Source organism: Mercenaria mercenaria, chromosome 15 (assembly GCF_021730395.1).
Source record: "Mercenaria mercenaria strain notata chromosome 15, MADL_Memer_1, whole genome shotgun sequence".
Classification (NCBI taxonomy): domain Eukaryota; kingdom Metazoa; phylum Mollusca; class Bivalvia; order Venerida; family Veneridae; genus Mercenaria; species Mercenaria mercenaria.
The window spans coordinates 61,078,646-61,097,282 of NC_069375.1; the positions used below are offsets into that span (position 1 = coordinate 61,078,646).

Genomic DNA, 18,637 nt, shown 5'->3' on the forward strand with positions numbered 1-18,637 from the left:
CCAGGCACCAGGAGTGTACTCACCTCTTTCCTGGCCAGTTTGGCTGCCAATGTAAGGGAGTTAATCCTTGACTATTTCCAATATAAAGCCAGGTACCAGGAGTGTACTCACCTCTTTCCTTGACAGTTTTGCTGCCAATGTAAGGGAGTTAATCGTTGACTATTTCCAATATAAAGCCAGGAACCAGGAGTGTACTCACCTCTTTCCTTGAGGCATGAAGGGGGCAATTAGCCGGATATGCCTCCGTGGTCCACTCGAATGTAGTCCATATCAATATATAGTGCAATTTTCCCGCCTAGTAAAGGCCATTTTCATGCCAGATATAAGCTTTATTTATGCTTGATTGTAAAAAGGAATGTCCGCAGATGATTTTAAGCTATGTTATATGCTTCAAAAGTTGATTTGAAGCTGCCTTGTAAAATGAAAGTGAAAGTAGGTATTCTTGGTGTCTACCTACGCAATATTAACGTTTTCATCACGTGTCTCAGTCACGTGACCATGGTTTCACTGCATTATGGTCAACCCCATATTTTTTGGGTATATTTTGATTGCCTAAAGACAGACCTTCAAGACAAGGGTAGTCTCGCAGGAAGTGAAAGGCTAGAAATCTTGATAAAATTTGTTATAAGTTGTTAATTTTATATAGAAAATAGCAGCGGATGCATTTAATACCTTCATACCTAAAATGAAAAATTCGCACTTCGTGAAAATTGCTTCAACCGATGTAAAACTGGTACTTTCTGATCAGATTTGAGCAATAAGCACCATTTTAAGACAAACATGGCATATTATTTGCATATTTTGGGCAAATTTGAGATTTTTTCGCAAAGTAGGCAAAAATTCTGATTTTTAAGGTGCTTCCCCACATCTCAGTTTTGCATCAGCAACACCATTTTAGGTAAGAATGACAGAAATCGATTATTTTTCGTGTACTTCTAGCTGTTTCTTGCAAACGAATAATAGAAATAAGATAAGTAAGACCGTATGATACTATATTTAATGAAAAATTGGCATTATCTATGCCCCTGACACGTTTTTTGCAGGTGTGGACTGTCTGTCTGAATGGGGCATAATTCCAACAGTTGCCTTTCTTTCAAACTGAAAGTTGGCAAAAATTGTTGACAGTTGACTTACGTACAATAATTGACTGCAACAGAACGATTTTGAAAACTTTGGTATTTCTTATTGACAGTTTTGCTGCCAATGTAAGGGAGTTAATCCTCGACTATTTCCAATATAAAGCCAGGCACCAGGAGTTTACTTCCTTGGCCAGTTTGGCTGCCAACGAGAGGATTAACTCAATGTCTATTTCTGGTATTAAGCGACTGAGAATATAGAGCGAACTCACCTCTTTCCTGGCCAGTTTTGCTGCCAAAGTAAGGGGAGTTAACCCTTGTCTGTTTCTAATATCGAGTCGGCCACCAAGACTGTACAAGATATCGAACATCTCCTGAAAAATGTTAACACAAATATTATATCTTTATTCATTGAAATAAGTCTGTTAACATATCAATCTTGTTAAAATGTTGCAGAATTTATTGTACAAGTTAACATTTTCTATGAAACTTAAAACTAAGTAAATGTATGCTCTATTCCCTTCAATAAACAATAAACGTTACTTACAGGTAAATCTTTTACCAGGCTAAATAGTATTTCAAGATTTAAAAATGATAGCTTTTACAAGAAACTTACAAATTAAGTCATTAGTAATAGAACTAACTATAGTAAAATACACAGACACTTAGGGGTTAGCCCCCTCCTACCCCATCTTGCTGCTGTTCCTGCAAGCCAATATCTTAATGCCTTTTCAAACAAACTGAGCACAGGAACTTGATCATAAAACATGTTTTGTGACAGTTTCAAAGTGTTTTTAAAAAAAAAACAATAAAGGGTAATTTAGTCAGCCTCCTTAAAAATTTCAAACACAACTCCCTGGTCACAGGAGAATTTACCAACAACATCTGAGTACACAGCTGGTATCATCTATAGTTATAACAGATGTACACTCAATATCAGTCAGGTTCCATGATGGTCATAAAGTCTTGGGTACAGGTTTTCATTCTCTCCTTGCTGTTCAAAGTTGCGAGTTTGCTTCCCATAGGGGTAATATTTTCTATCTCTCATTTCTAAATGAAATATTTCATTTTTCTTTCCATAATGAAACTGTGACAGAATATGTTTAATGATTAAGACTTGTGCTCAAGGTTTTTTTTAAGGCTAAAACATGTTTACTGATGGTAGGGGCAGCTGAGTGGAGCAGGACGGCTGACCTCAAAGTGTTTGTGATAAAGTAACAAGGGTTTATGCACTTAACCTTTCCAGTTGAAAAAAAATGGACTCAGACTTTTTGGAATGTGTAATAAATAGATTTGTGTTTTAACTGCTCAAAAAACATCAGGGAAACATTTAAGACATTTTGTTCCTGTACGTGTCTTTTCATGCAATAGTTGTATCTCTTAAATTAATTTTTTAACTGCAAACCAAAATCATGAGTCATTTATCAAATAAATGCAAGTAAATACTAGTAGCTAGTAGTAACTGAATAAAGGAATGGAATATAAAAACTGAACATATATAACAAAACTATTAATTAAGTAAAAATTAAGTTTTGATTCCATTAATCACAGCACACTCCACAAAGGATAACACCTCCTCCCATGCAGCTACTTAAAATCCATACTATGTTTACAACTACATTCAGGGCTGTCAAAATTTGAAACCTGAGTCAGTATACCAGTCTAAAAAATGTAAGCATCTGATTGGATACTTCTGAGTACCAGATGGAATCTGACCAATGGCAAGGTAGCATTCTGAGACTGGTCTCCAACCATTGTTTAATAATCTTTTACCATAGTGACTGTTCCAGATCACAAAATACAATAAAACATTTCCGTGTGTGCTAAATATGACCAGTCTACAGATAACACTGATATTAAAAGATCACTCTGTGAAAGACAATCAATCAAGACCACTAAAATGAATCTCCAAAAAAATGCCATAATCATGGCTGTCTGTGAAAAAAAAAAAAACATTCTGAAACAGTTAAAAAAATCATGCAAACTTTATCATAACTTACTCTTGATCTTTAATACAACTGGAAAAAAAGCATTTAACTTTTTTTAGGTAACATGTCAAAGTTTAAAAAAAAATCTGAACAGCTATAGTGAAGTTAATCACATAATGAAAGGTTGCAAAAGCCAGTAAAATAAACACTTTATCTTCAGAAGTTGTTAGGGCCAGTAAAATAAACATTTTATCTTCAGAAGTTGTTAGGGCCAGTAAAATAAACACTTTATCTTCAGAAGTTGCTGGGGGCAGTAAAATAAACACTTTATCTTCAGAAGTTGCTAGGAGCAATAAAATAAACACTTTATCTTCAGAAGAAATTGCTTGGAGCAGTAAAATAAACACAAGTTGCTGGGACCAGTAAAATAAACACTAACTTGATCTTCTGAAGTAGTTGCTTGGACCAGTAAAAATAAAACACTTTACCTTCAGAAGAAGTCATTAGTTTAGTTTATTTTAATTTATTTTAGTTCAACTGTGATGAAAGCTTAAAGCTTAACTGAACAACTCTTGGACCGGCTTCCTGGAAAAACCAGTACTGGTGTGAAACAAGAAGGCACAGTCATAACTCCAATGGGGCTCGAACTGATAAGCCTCGGGTTGAGCGGCCGACACCTTAACCACTTGACCACCACTCCCCTTGGAGCTTGTAAAAAACACTATTTCTTAAGAAAAATTGTCAATAATTAGTCGACAAAGTACAAGAAAAAGTTAATTAGTTATTAACAAGTTCTGTTTGAATCTTCTATAAAGTGTTAGTTCATATTTACTGGTATTTTAAACTACAGAAAGAAAAATAATTTCACATTGCTTCAACATGGAAAAATATTGCATGTAATTGAAACCTCTGATACTACCTCATAAAAACTGATTTAAGTCCAGGTATTGAAAGTGACTTCGTTCTGTTGGTTGAAAAAAATGTTGACAATGTGAGGTTATCCAAAAAATGTAACTATTTCATGAGGAGGTACAAGGTATTAAATGTGAGATCAAAACAGGTGTTAACAACATTAACAACAAGGAATGGATAAGATTTTCAAGATCAGGATAAAAAAACTAAATCTTTACTTGAGGACACTTCAGATGTGTGGCATAGTTTGTCTATTTACAAAAGAAACAAATAAATACAAATTATAATCTCAACTAGAATACAAAAAATGAGGTGCACTGCAACACGGGCGATGCCATAGCTATTAGACTCTAATATGTGCACAATTTTCTGCCAAAATTGAAGTAAAATCGCCCAGTCCGACAGGAGATGACTTCTGGCAGGCAGCTAGGCATTGCATCTTTTTGCATCTTTTTGGCCACTTTTTTATGAATATATGTTGCATACATTACTGAGGCAACGCCTATGTTTTAAATACACCAAAGTGGACTTGACATACATAGCAACAATCACACTAAGCAGAAATACTGTTTGATCTACTACGTATCAGGGTTTTTCGTAAATGGGGGCTTCATTTTGCAAGATCCAAATATGAAATATACTTCATTCTAAAGGTGTTGAGGTAGTTTTTAGGATCTTTTTGAGTTTCTTAAGATGACAATACCAATGATATATTTTTCCCATTGTAAAAAACTGGGCAAAATATTTTTGTTAGAAATGCATGGAAACATTACTTATACGCTTTCTAAGATATCTTAAGAGTTTTAAAACTTGTTACAATCCGTTAATAAAGTCAAAATGAAATTTAATAAAAATGGCTTTAAGAATGACTTAAATTCAATCATGGAAATAACCTATCAAAATCGATTTTTTGTTGTTGATGTTTTTTTCTAATGAATTCAAAACTAAATTAAGGATAACATGGTGTAATAGGCCTAAATTTCAACAAAAGCGTTCATACAACTTGTGATAGAAGCTTTAAAAATGTCAAACGATAGAAATAAGGTGCATATTGACAATTTATATAGTGACAGAAGTTCTCAAAAATTTCCTTTAGATTACCTCCCTTGATAATTTTGGTTTTTCATGAGTTATATCCCCTGAAAACTAGAAAAAAAAAGATTTTCTCCTTTTCCATACGGGGAATTTTAGATTTCTTTTTGATATTTGTATCAGAATCATATAATGCAGCTTTCTACCGCAAAATTTTCTCGAAACTCAAGTTCAGATTCTCATAATCAAAGAAATTATATATTTCCCATAGGCATCAATGTTAACTTCAATACCGATTATCTCCCCAAAAAATGATAAAATTTGAAATATCTCTCGGTGAAAACTTTTTAATTTTGAATGTCTTTAAAGTGACCAAACTTCATTTAAATACTACCATCCAGTTGCAAGATATGAAATATGGCTATTACACCATGTTATCCTTAAGATATTCGGAAGATTCAAATAAAAAGTTCCTATTAGAATTATCAACCTCGAAGTTCTGGTTATCAATGGTATTGTTTTATTAATTAATGATGAATCTTAAAAGAAAATGTGGATCTGACAGTAATTGTAAGTACAGATATACAGTTGAAACTTGATTTTTCAAACATGCTAATCTCAAAATTCCAGCGATCTCGAAGACATTTTTTAAAGACCCATCCCGAAAACACGTTCACAAAATTTCGTTTTATGTCAAATTTCAGTTAGTTCAAAGTAAAACGCTCGATCCCTTGGAATTTGAGATATTGAGTTTTATAATTATAATGTTATTCTATTATGTAGAATTTTATGATGTTTTTATATGTTTGTTACGCTGAGTTATGTAACTTCATATATATATAATCTTTCAAAAATGTAATTAATCTGTCATGATATACCCTATACCTCAAGGGTCATATTTGCAATAACAAATATCTTTCGAGTATCACTTGTAAAACCTGAAATCTTATAAGGATTGAATGAACGTATACTCCAATTTTGTAATCTTAATGTGTAAAATAAATAAACAAGAGGGCCAAAATGGCCCTATATCACTCACCTGTTATCATTGCACTTAAGGACAAGAAGGTCAAAAAATCATAATCAAGATCAATCAAAAGAATTATGAGAAAATATAGCTGAAATTTTCTTCAAATAAAATTATTTTCAAATCAGGCCAGTAGTTTCATGCCTGAAGGATTACATCAGAGGAGGTTAGGAGCAAAATTTTGATTGATGAAGCCCAAAGGACAGGAACAACAAAGGGAAGAAATTAACCAAAATAAAAAAAAAAATCTTACAAGGTACAGAAATGTCAAAATACACCTAAAAATTGGAGGTACCATCCATGTTGTACCACAGAAAAGTGGTCTTGGTTTTTCCCTACGGCCAATAATAAAAATGTTACTAAATAAGCTATTTATAGTAACATGAAAGGGAAGTAAGAGTTACAGAACGGAAGGGAAACTGCTAACCAACAGACATACAGACAGACGGACACTGAGGCGATAACATAATATGTCCCTTCGGGCGAATAAAAAGGAATCGAGATCTTATGGTGATACAAGTTGTGTGCAAGTTTGCTTAAAATCAATGAAGCTGCTATTGCGCAGACAAGGTCAAAATAGCTAATTTTGGCCCTTTCAGGGGCCATAACTCTGGAACACATAACGGAATCTGGCCGGTTCAAGAAAGGAACCAAGACCTTATGGTGACGTAAGTTTTGTGCATGTCTGATTAAATTCAAATTATAAATGAAGCTACTATTGTGCAGACAAGGTCAAAATAGCTAATTCTGGTCCTATCAGGGGCCATAACTCTAGAACCCATAATAGAATCTGGCCAGTTGAAGAAAGCAGCCAAGATCTTGTGGTGATACAAGTTGTGTGCAAGTTTTATTAAAATCAAATCATAAATGAAGCTGTTATTGTGCAGACAAGGTCAAAAAAACTAATTTTGGCCCTTTCAGGGGCCATAACTCTGGAACCCATTATGGGACCTAGTTGGTTCAACAAATGAACCAAGATCTTATGGTGACACAAGTTTTGTGCAAGTTTGATTAAATTCAAATCTTAAATGAAGCTGCTACTGTGCAGACAATGTCAAAATAGCTAATTCTGACCCTTTCAGGGACCATAACTCTGGAACCCATAATGGAATCTGGCCAGTTCAAGAAAGGAACCAAGATCTTATGGTGATACAAGTTGTGTGCAAGTTTGGTTAAATTCAATGAAGCTGCTATTGTGCAGACAAGGTCAAAATAGCTAATTTTGGCCCTTTCAGGGGCCATAACTCTGGAACCCATAATGGAATCTGGCCGGTTCAAGAAAGGAACCAAGACCTTATGGTGACACAAGTTTTGTGCAAGTTTGATTAAATTCAAATCATAAATGATGCTGCTATTGTGCAGACAAGGTCAAAATAGCTAATTCTGGCCCTTTCAGGGACCATAACTCTGGAACCCATAACAGAATCTGGCCAGTTCAAGAAAGGAATTAAGATCTTATGGTGATACAAGTTGTGTACAAGTTTGGTAAAAATCAAATCATAAATTAAGCTGCTATTGTGCAGACAAGGTCAAAATAGCTCATTTTGGCTCTTCAGGGGCCATTACTCTGGAACCCATAATGGGATCTGGCCAGTTCAAGAAAGGAACCAAGATCTTATGGTGATACAAGTTGTGTGCAAGTTTGGTTAAGATAAAATCATAAATGAAACCACTATCGTGCAGACAAGAAATTGTTGACGCACAAAAATAGCAAATTCTGGCCCTTTAAGGGGCAATAACTCTAGAACCCATTAAGGGATCTGGCCAGTTTTTGAAAGGAAATGAGATATCATGCCAATACAAGTTTTGTACAAGTTTGATCAAAATTGCTTGCAAAATGTGGTCTCTATCTTATTCACAAGAAATTGTGGACGGACGACGGATGAAGGGCGATCACAAAAGCTCACCCTGTCACTATGTGACAGGTGAGCTAAAAAAATAAATGAACATTATGAAAATGTTCATCTAGAAATCTACTTTCTATAGTCTCATGAACCTTAGTTAAAAAGAAAGGAGCATTGGACTTAGCAATTCGATCAGATTAATAATCTCTAATGCAGGAAGAGCATTTGTGATTCATCTGCGAAATGTTAAAAAACCTACATGCTTAAAATACACACAGTTTAATTAAAAGAAATATTATGACTATAAACAATAATGATTTGTCAATCCAATATAAATATCACATGAATCTTCAACTGAAACTGCAAAACATGTTTGTTATCCTTCCTCCATATCTTAAAGATGGGCCACTAAGTACTTCAAGGGGAGTAACTCTAGAAAAAAATACAGGTACCGGTACATTTGTATCTTGACAAAAAATGGCTTCCATTGTTGACATCTGAAAAATGTATTTGCAAGTAACGCTGCTTGCGCATGAATTAATTACTAATAAATTTCTGTTCAGCCCTATATGTAAACAAATGGCTGCCACCAATGAAAGGGGGAGTAACTTTCGTAAGTCAGAAAACTATCACATACACTATATAGTCAGTATCAGTAATAGTTGGAACTATCACAAATTGCGTAAATATAACAATTAAAGCATTACAACAATGAAAAAACAACACAAATACATATCCCAGAATGAATATATTACAGAAGAAGCAGCTGGTAATCTTGAAATGTTACTAACCTTTTTAGATGTATACTGAATGCAGCAAATGGAAGTAAACACCATTAAAGGTTGCATGAGTATGTAAGTATTGCATTTATATACAGTAACACTAATGCATACAGGGCTTTGATAAAAGAAAACCTTGAATTTTGAAATATATATACGGTAAAAATTTCAGTTAACAACCCCTTCGTAAAGCAAATACCTCTCGTCAAGGGCAACAATATATTCTTTCAGACCCAAGGCAATACTTATCCCTACTGAACAACAAACTGTTCAGTACCAGCATACTATTAAAGATGTTTAGTTAAAAGACAATATTTGTAATTTTTCTTTCAGTCAGGGGATAATACTGTACATTGAATTTACACAAAATTAATGTACTCTGTTTTAACCTTTAGTCTGCTGGCGGCAAATGATTTTGCCTTTGCAAACAGTGCAGGCTAAGATCAGCCTGCATGTACATTCAGGCTGATCATGGTCTGCAACTGTTTGCTATTCAATCGGTAAATTTTCTGTGAACACCCCTTTGAATAAGAGGTGATAATGCCCAAACTGAGTAACGGACCAGTCCATTAAAAAAAATCAAGCATGGTAAAGGTTAAAGAACATTTTACTGGTTACCTAGTTACCCTGTATCTTAGTTTTACTGTACATAAATTGATGACACAGCATGTACCAAAATATGTTAAATGTTATAAGCTCTGGAAACAATATCTAGCTGTTCTCTATATTGAAATCTTGTTCATGCAGTTGCAATGTTTTACTTAATATGCATGTAAAATTACCATTGCTCCCTCAGCCAGCGAGCACTACAATACAAAGATATGGTATATCCCAGTTTCTGTTCTACTAAAGTTAAGTTAAAAGTGGCTTTAAATTAAACACCTTGGATACTTCATTCTCTCCTTAAAGACATTGCTACAGCATCATTTTTCTAATATTAAATCACGTAAAGTGCCAGTAAACTGTGCAGTAAATATTTGATGCCAAGACATAACAAACACAGATTCCTATTAGAGGCACTGTCTGAATGCACAAAGATGAATGTTTTGTTGCTATAAAACCTGTAAGTGAGAAACTGTTTCACCATCATTGCCAAACTGATGTAAAACTGTGACTGTGCAAACTGTTTTAGTAACAGAAATTTAATACCAAAATGCATTGTTGTGAATAGTATACTGCCATTTTCTTGCACAAAAATGCTATAGGTAGATGTATAACAAAATGACTTTGCAAGTAAAAAACTGTTGAGGAGGGCGAAAGAATTGAAGACTGCAGATATCACGTCAGTATATATATTCTGGTGAATTTTAAAAAGACTAGACAGATGTCTTTAAAAACATCAGTACAACCTAAGATTTTTTTTTCTATGACACTGTATAACTATATCTGTAGAATTTAAAGCAAGGTCTTTAAACCTATGATAGTCACCATAATTGTTATCATGGCAACTCATTAGTCTTAAAAAGTACATTTAACAATATCTAAAGACATGGCATTGTGCACTAACCTCTCCTTCCAACTCCTTCTCCTAGGAAGCAGCATTAATTTAAAGTATAAAAATTAAAACATTGTACCTAGTGAATATTGTTTCAAACACAACAAAATTATATTAATTTCTGATCTGTTTCAAGTAGTAAAAAGACACTTCTTAAAATCCACTGTAAAACAGAGCACGTATTACAGGACTATGTGGCTGAACGAAAAGATAAAACAGTGATTATTCTATATAAAAAAAAATAACCTAAGTTAAAGCATACAAAGTATGATGTACTTTCAAAAAATAAGTCATTCTCTCCTTAAAGGGACATGCCTCCAGATCAACATAAAAACTTCAAAAATTCTAAAACAGACAACAATTGAAATTAGATATCGAAAATGGTAAACCAATATTATTCAAATTTCTGAAATATACAGTTGGACTTCGTTCAGTCAAAATCAGATAGTTCAATCAACACCCTTTGCTTTAACTCATTGTCACGTCCCAGCCAAATAATATAATATATAATCCAGTCGAAACTTGGTATCTCGAATTTCAAGGGACCATGCTTTTTATTTTGAGATAACCGAAATTCGAGTTATGTGGAGGGACGTATATGGACGAAGTGTGAAAAAAATGTTGGTTTAGTTACAAAAAGAGGCCGTGTATATGCTGTCGGCACTTTACGCATAAACAATTCCGTATAGTTTGTGTTATCAAAGTTTTCAGTCTTGAAAATGATACTAACTTCAAATTATTTGTGTCAAGATTCTTTTTGTACCACGTTTCTCTCCAGGAGGATTGACAGAATTTCAATCTGACATTTTTAGAAGTTAATTTCTTATACATTTTCATAGCAATTACCTCTTATTAATACTTATTAAAGATCCCAACTGTTCAAACTATTTATTTTGAATTAAAAGCAATTGCCATAAGGTCTCAAAAACAAACGGCTGCTGATTAAGAAATCTAATGTTTACTTCCAACAATTATCATTATGACAAGTGCAAACAAGTATGACATCATCTCACTTTGATAATCGCCGCACCTTTGATATGTCGGCATCACGGCTCTCTGATTATGCAATAAACATGGACATGTGTTAAAAACCAACCACATTCACAATGAGATGTGTGAAATTTTATCGCATATTTTGCCCACTTCGGCTTACTGAGTTTACAATGCACTTGTATCTTATTGACGGGACAGAAATTCCCTTTCGACTCATCCGGAGTCTCAATAAGTCAAATTTTGACGTAACCGGAGTTGAATTATATATAAAAAGAAGGAAATTTGACGGGACTTAAAAATTTCTCAGACTTAAGCCGAATTTCGAGATAAGCAAGTTTGAGATACCGAGTTTCGACTGTATATAGTTTGATGGCTGGAAATACAGATAACTTCAACAAATATAGCTAGTCCCATTGAGTTCAAGATAACAAAGTCTGACTGTCCCTAAAATAATAACGATACAAGTTTTTGCTAGGACAGATTTTTAGGATATACTGTAATATCATGGTTTTGACCAAAACAGCTAGGTATTTGTTGGCGATAAGGTTTCATGGATTTCAATTTTGAACAGAAAATGAGTGGGAACTTAACTCATTCAATGAGATTTAATTCAAAGGATTGCCCAACCATGAAATCTGCAAGAATGAATCCCCCATGAATATTAATTATTTTACAGTTATCCAAATTGTTAAATTAACAAAATATAATCTGTTGTGAATATTTCTGAAAAGAATACAGAATGATTATCAACCACTTTGATTTTTGTGTATCTGTTTGTAATCTGAGTTTGCACCAATTTTGTCAAAAAATCTAGTGCCATATAGTAGCAAACACTAACCATAGCCTCACACATTTTCGCCATTTACTGATAACATACCTTCCTGTCCATTATAACCAGCATATGCATGACCGTGTTGCCGTTACTGTCCTGTAGATTTGGGTCAGCTCCCTTGGCCACCAGCAGACGGACACATTCTTCCTGACCAAGACAAGCGGCAAAACTTAGTGGATACTCTCCAAAATAGACATGCCTAAAATAAGATAATTTTGTTTACAGTTAAAGCCAGGATAAGGTTGTTTATTGATAAATTCTAGCAGGGTGGCCATCACTGCCATTTGCAGCTCACCTGACCTTCACCCTTGAATAATCAATGTCATGAAAAGGAACGATTGTATTAAGTAGGTAAATAGATGGACAAGAAAAGTTTTCTGAAGATCCATTCAAAAATGTATCTTTTTCTATTTAATTGACCTTGTGAACTAACTTTATTCCAAAATGATATAGTTTTATTTTAATTTGATTCTAGATGACCCAGTTTTGAATATGACCTAAATTTCATAAAGACAAATATTCTGACTAGGTTTCATCCAGATCATGCAGAAAATATAGCCTCTAAAATGTTCAAAAGGTTTTCAAGATCTGATCTTGTGATCTTATTTATGTCTACGAAACTATCAAGTTTTGATCTTAACATAAATCTCACAATCTCACCAAATTTCAGGTAGAAAATGGGTCTTATCCCAATGTTAGTAATTTTTAGCTGGAGAAGTGGGGCCTCAAACTTATGACCCCTGGTTTCTTGTCAGACAGTGTTACTACGGGACCACTGTGTCTGCTGAGGGTTAACAAAGATTTAATTTATACACTATTTTAGGTCGATTGTGAAGGAAGTTCTACAACTTATATTAATCACTCTCGACACCTCATTCCTGATGGAATCCATCGCCACGAGGGTATGAGGGAAGAGGCCAGTTTCTCTTTTTAATGCTGAGCGCCAAGAAAGGGAGCTACTGGTACCATTTTGCACGTCTTTGGTATGACGCGGCTGGGGATTGAACCCACGACCTCCCGCACTCGAAGGCGACGCTCTACCACTAGGCTATCGAGGCGAGGTATTTTCTATGATTTGACCTGGTCGCCTACCAGTAGTTTGTAAGCCAAATGACCAACTTTTGAAATGAGCACAGATTTATTAAAAACAAACATTTTTAACATGTTTCATACTACAGGTGTGAAAATTTGGCCTCTATGGTGTAAACAAGGTTTTTCTAGTTTAAATCACAGATGACCAAGTTTTAAACAAGAGCACCGCCTTGCAGGTGCTGACGCTCATCTGATTTTTTTTGTGTAATAGAAATATTGTCCTACCCATGATTTTCTAAGTCTAAAAAGGGCCATCATTCTTGCAAAAAGCAGGATAGAGTTATGTTTCTTGATGTACAGTGTCCACTTATGATGGTGAAAAACTGTTGCAAGTTTTAAAGCAATAGCTTTGATAGTTTATGAGAAAAGTTGACTTAAACATAATACTCAACCAAGAAAATGATTTTCTAAGTCCAAAAGGGGCAATAATTATTGAAAAAAGCAGGACGGAGTTATGTTTCTTGCTGTACAGGGTCAACTCATGATGGTAAACAAGTGTTGCAAGTTTTAAAGCAATAGCTTTGATAGTTTAGGATAAAAGCTGACCTAAACATAAAACATAACCAAGAAAACTGATTTTCTAAGTCCAAAAGGGGCAATAAATCTTGCAAAAAGCAAGATGGAGTTATGTTTCTTGATGTACAGGGTCTGCTTATGATGGCGAACAAGTATTCCAAATTTCAAAGCAATAGCTTTGATAGTTTAGGAGAAAAGTTGACCTAAACATAAAACTTAACCAAGAAATCTGATATTTTCCAAGTACAAAAGGGGCCATAAATCTTGCAAAAAGTAAGATGGAGTTATGTTTCTTGCTATACAGGGTCAACTTATGATGGTGAACAAGTATTCCAAGTTTCAAAGCAATAGCTTTGATAGTTTAGGAGAAAAGCTGACCTAAACATAAAACTTAACCAGGCAACGCCGACGCCGACGCCGACAACCGCTCAAGTGATGACAATAACTCATCATTTTTTTTTCAAAAAATCAGATGAGCTAAAAAGTATAGGTTTTCATAAAAATGTTGTATTTTTTGTGCAGTTAATATTTTTTGTGTTAAACCAGATAAAAAAATGATGCATTTGATCAGGCCACATTGAGTTTTGAAGTGTGTTTTATGTTGTTTTCATGTGTATCTCCTTGCCAAGAATGAAAAGTTAAAATTATCTCGCATCAATAATTTTCAATATCCAAAAATATACTTGCAGGAAAATCATTCAAATACTGGAATATATAGGAAATGTACAAGAGGTTCTTTTAAAGACAGAAATTATGTAATATGTTAAAAAGGGATTGACATAATTATGGGATTTGGTTGCCAGCCTGCTGTTACCAATATTTTAAGTAAAAATTTGTTCTTTTGTTAAAAGCTTAGAAAAAGAACACTTTTTTCTACAGACTGGTTAGAAAATTTCCTGTCTTGATCATCCATTTAACACTCTGAAACATCTAAAAGCAGTCTGTGACTTTAAAAACTTAAGTCTGTTTTCAAAAAAAGTCCCACCCTTCATAATTGGTTTTCTGACAAACATCAACCCATTCATGGTCCATGCTGTCAGTGCGCGAGTCTTTCTGGTCATCCGGCGTGAAAAAGTTTCCATAGCATCTCTGGTGGTAGTCTGCACCCTTGTCCAGCAAAAATTTCACCATACACGGGTCTTCGATAACTATCGCCATGTGAAGGGCATTCTCCCCTGTAAGAAGGTATAAAAGGTTATGTAACTACATTTTACATATTATATTGGTAACAAGAGCTTTCAGAGGACAGCAATGCTCGACTATTTAACAGTCTTGTCAATTGAATAAAATTAATACAAAAGTTGAAAAAGGGGCATAATTTTGTACAAATGCAAATTAGGGTTATGGAACCTGCACAGTGCTTATCAGCTCATGACAGTAAACATGTGTGTGAAGTTTCTATCCATTCCCCTTTAATAGTGGGTGCTGAGATACTACCTTACATATAAAAACTTAACCAAAAACAGCTAAGTAGAAAAAGGGGCATAATTTTGTAAAAATGCAAAGTAGAGTTATTGAACCTATATAGTGCATGTCAGATCATGACAATGAACAAGTGTGTGAAATTTCACTCCATTCCCGTAAGTGGATACTGAGATACCAGCTTACATACAAAATCTTTAAAACCATGTCTTTCCAATACAGCTTGCTCATATAAAATACATACTTGTAACCTTTATTCGATGGACAACTAATTATTATGTTGAAAGACGCAACACAATTTCATGCTAATATATTTTGTATCAACACCAAAAGAAGAAAAGTAGACAACATAACCATAGACTGAATGCATGTATTTATTTTTTCCATGTACTGATAATTTTGGGCAACAGTAGCTTTTCATCATGGATGCACATAAAAACAGAATCGAAAACTTGTACTGAAGAACTGAAACAACTGGAATACATAGTCACGTGACTTCCTACTCTAAAAATAGATTTATGTTAAAGAAATACTAAGGTAGTACATGTAGTTACAATTACTAACCGTAGTACTCCTCTGACAAGTAGATGTCATTGATCAGTTTAGGAAAGTGGTGAAGCAGTCGCTTGGCTAGGTTAGCATGGATTGCCGACGAGTTGAGTAGACACAGATGGAGGGCTGACTCGCCTACGGTTCCAAGTTCGTCTATCTTCCAGCAAAGTTCACGGTATTTACGATCTATAAAATAGAGTGACAACATAATTCACAATTTGTTAAACTATTGCTTACTAGTTTAGACACTTTCCACCAGACACCGTGGCCGAATTTGGTAAAAGAATTCAGCTTGGGAACGGAATGTTGCAGGTCCTAGACTTAAAGAGATCTATTCCGATAAGGCCATTTGTGGTCAGCCACCTGCTAGTTTCAGCCACCAGCTAGTTAACTTGACCCAACTTGCTTGAAAAACGTAATATTTAAAAAGGCCAACTTCAACTGACAAAACTAATATCGGAAGCATCTGCCACATTAAGCCTAGTGGTATAGGATCAACCTCGCATGTGGCAGGTCTTGGGTTCAATCAACAGCTGTGTCATACCAAAGAATAAGGTTTAACCCTTACCTGCTAAATTTCTATAATGAACTTGTCCATCTTTCAATTTGAATAGTACCATTAAATGTGAAAAGGGGTGCTTACCAAAAAAGATACTGACTGAATGGCGAAACAGTGCAGATCTTGATCAGGCTGCATGGATGTGCAGGCTGATCATGATCTATATCGATCTACACTGGTCGCAAAGGCAGAATCAGTCATGTCTAGCTGCAGCATAAGGTTTAAGCTTAGTTTAAATATGATTACACATTTTAAAATGCTATGAGATGGGTTCATACAAGAATTAAAATATGTCTCTAAAATAAATTTCTACAAAATGGGTCACAGACCTGTGGTTAACTATTGTCGATATTACAAAATTGGTTTAATTGATCATTTATCGAATCAATACAGAATCACACCATCTCCATAATTGAAGTAATCATGTCCCAGGCTCAAACGAAGATTAATCAATACCTACCCTATCAACAAGTAAAAGTTGGGTAAACATTGATAACAAATTTATTATGTCATCAAAGGTCTGTAAACTCATTTATAACACTTTATAATCAATTGTGTCAACAGAATGTTATTTTATGCCCAACGATATAAAATACTTTATCATACTTAATAATCTTGTGTGAGTTATAAATATCTATTGACGATCAAAAATAATTTGTAGTGTGTACACTTGTTTTAAAGTAGCATATTAGCCAGTAAATTGCAGGTTCGAAACCTCAACAACAGTTTTTTTCAATTTTTCAATCGGTCACAATTTCCATGTTGTTAAATCAGCAGAAAAAAAATAAAATTAGTTTTGCAATGAGAAATTTGCACTCATTCTTTAGCAAAACAAGAGCACCGCCTTGCGGGTGCTGACGCTCATCTGATTTTTTTTGTGTAATAGAAATATTGTCCTACCCATGATTTTCTAAGTCTAAAAAGGGCCATCATTCTTGCAAAAAGCAGGATAGAGTTATGTTTCTTGATGTACAGTGTCCACTTATGATGGTGAAAAACTGTTGCAAGTTTTAAAGCAATAGCTTTGATAGTTTATGAGAAAAGTTGACTTAAACATAATACTCAACCAAGAAAATGATTTTCTAAGTCCAAAAGGGGCAATAATTATTGCAAAAATCAGGATGGAGTTACGCTGCTTGCTGCACAGGGTCAGCTTATGATGGTGAACAAGTGTTGCAAGTTTCAAAGGAATAGCTTTGATAGTTTAAGAGAAAAAGTTGACCTAAACATAAAACTTAACCAAGAAATCTGATATTTTCTAAGTCCAAAAGGGGCCATAAATCTTGCAAAAAGCAGGATGGAGTTATGTTTCTTGCTGTACTGGGTCAACTTATGATGGTGAACAAGTGTTGCAAGTTTTAAAGCAATAGCTTTGATAGTTTAGGATAAAAGCTGACCTAAACATAAAACTTAACCAAGAAAACTGATTTTCTAAGTCCAAAAGGGCAATAAATCTTGCAAAAAGCAAGATGGAGTTATGTTTCTTGCTGTACAGGGTCAGCTTATGATGGTGAATAAGTATTCCAAGTTTCAAAGCAATAGCTTTGACAGTTTGGGAGAAAAGTTGACCTAAACATAAAACTTAACCAAGAAATCTGATATTTTCTAAGTACAAAAGGGGCCATAAATCTTGCAAAAAGCAAGATGGAGTTATATTTCTTGCTATACAGGGTCAGCTTATGATGGTGAACAAGTATTCCAAGTTTCAAAGCAATAGCTTTGATAGTTTAGGAGAAAAGCTGACCTAAACATAAAACTTAACCAGGCAACGCCGACGCAGACGCCGACGCCGACAACCGCTCAAGTGATGACAATAACTCATCATTTTTTTTCAAAAAATCAGATGAGCTAATAATACTGTACTCGTAAAGTTGTGCAATATTTCCGCCGCAGAACTTATCATGTGCATATTTCTCGAAACAAGGCTAAAAACCTACAAGCACTGCATTTTCGGTTCATTCCGCAGAATGTCAAAATCACGTACTGAAAATACGTGACCACACCAACATTTCCAATTGTTATTTCGTGTCAACTACCTTAAATCACGGTTAAATTTTGGATGATAAAATAATTCTTGTATTTCACAAATTTTGAACATAACACCTTTGACTGATCAAATATTCATAATTCTGTTTAACCCTTACCCTGCTAAATTTCTATAATGAAGTTGTTTATGACTTAATTTGGATAGTGCCATGAACTGTTGAAAGGGATGCTTACAAAAAAGATACTGGCTGAATAGCGAACAGTGCAGATCATGATCAGACTGCACAGACATGCAGGCTGATCATGATCTATACTGGTCGCAAAGGCAGAATCAACCATGCCAAGCATGGTAAGGGCTTAAGGCATTGACGTCCAGATCATACCAAAAAAAAAAAAAAAAAAAAAAAAATTTCAGATATCGTACTGAAAATTATTGCTATATATTTCTTAGGAAGGCTTTGAAGCTAAGTGACAGACAGATTATGTTACATGAGAAATAGTTGTTTTAAGTAGTTTTTCCTTTCAGAGGTACACTGCCTTAATTATAAAGCTTAACATTTAAACCAGCATTTCGTACAACTTCCTCCAAGGT

The 18,637-nt window shown here is 34.5% G+C and overlaps 1 protein-coding gene across 9 annotated transcripts in view; it reads right to left on the reverse strand.

Moving 5' to 3' along the window:
* Positions 1 to 18,637, reverse strand: part of LOC123556055 (transient receptor potential cation channel subfamily V member 6-like) — a 46,943-nt gene that overhangs the window by 23,489 nt on the left and 4,817 nt on the right. For 5 of the 9 annotated variants that reach the window (XM_045346652.2, XM_053525383.1, XM_053525384.1 and 2 more), the window contains exons 2-7: positions 15,513 to 15,686; positions 14,512 to 14,701; positions 11,964 to 12,117; positions 10,106 to 10,126; positions 8,611 to 8,625; positions 1,349 to 1,450 (exon numbers count right to left, since the gene is read on the reverse strand). In XM_045346652.2, the coding sequence (XP_045202587.2) occupies positions 1,349 to 1,450; positions 8,611 to 8,625; positions 10,106 to 10,126; positions 11,964 to 12,117; positions 14,512 to 14,701; positions 15,513 to 15,686 (656 nt within the window). Of the gene's footprint in view, positions 1 to 1,348; positions 1,451 to 8,610; positions 8,626 to 9,380; positions 9,405 to 10,105; positions 10,127 to 11,963; positions 12,118 to 14,511; positions 14,702 to 15,512; positions 15,687 to 18,637 lie in introns of all 9 variants that reach the window. The other 4 variants (XM_053525386.1, XM_053525387.1, XM_053525385.1 and 1 more) reach the window with 3 other exon arrangements.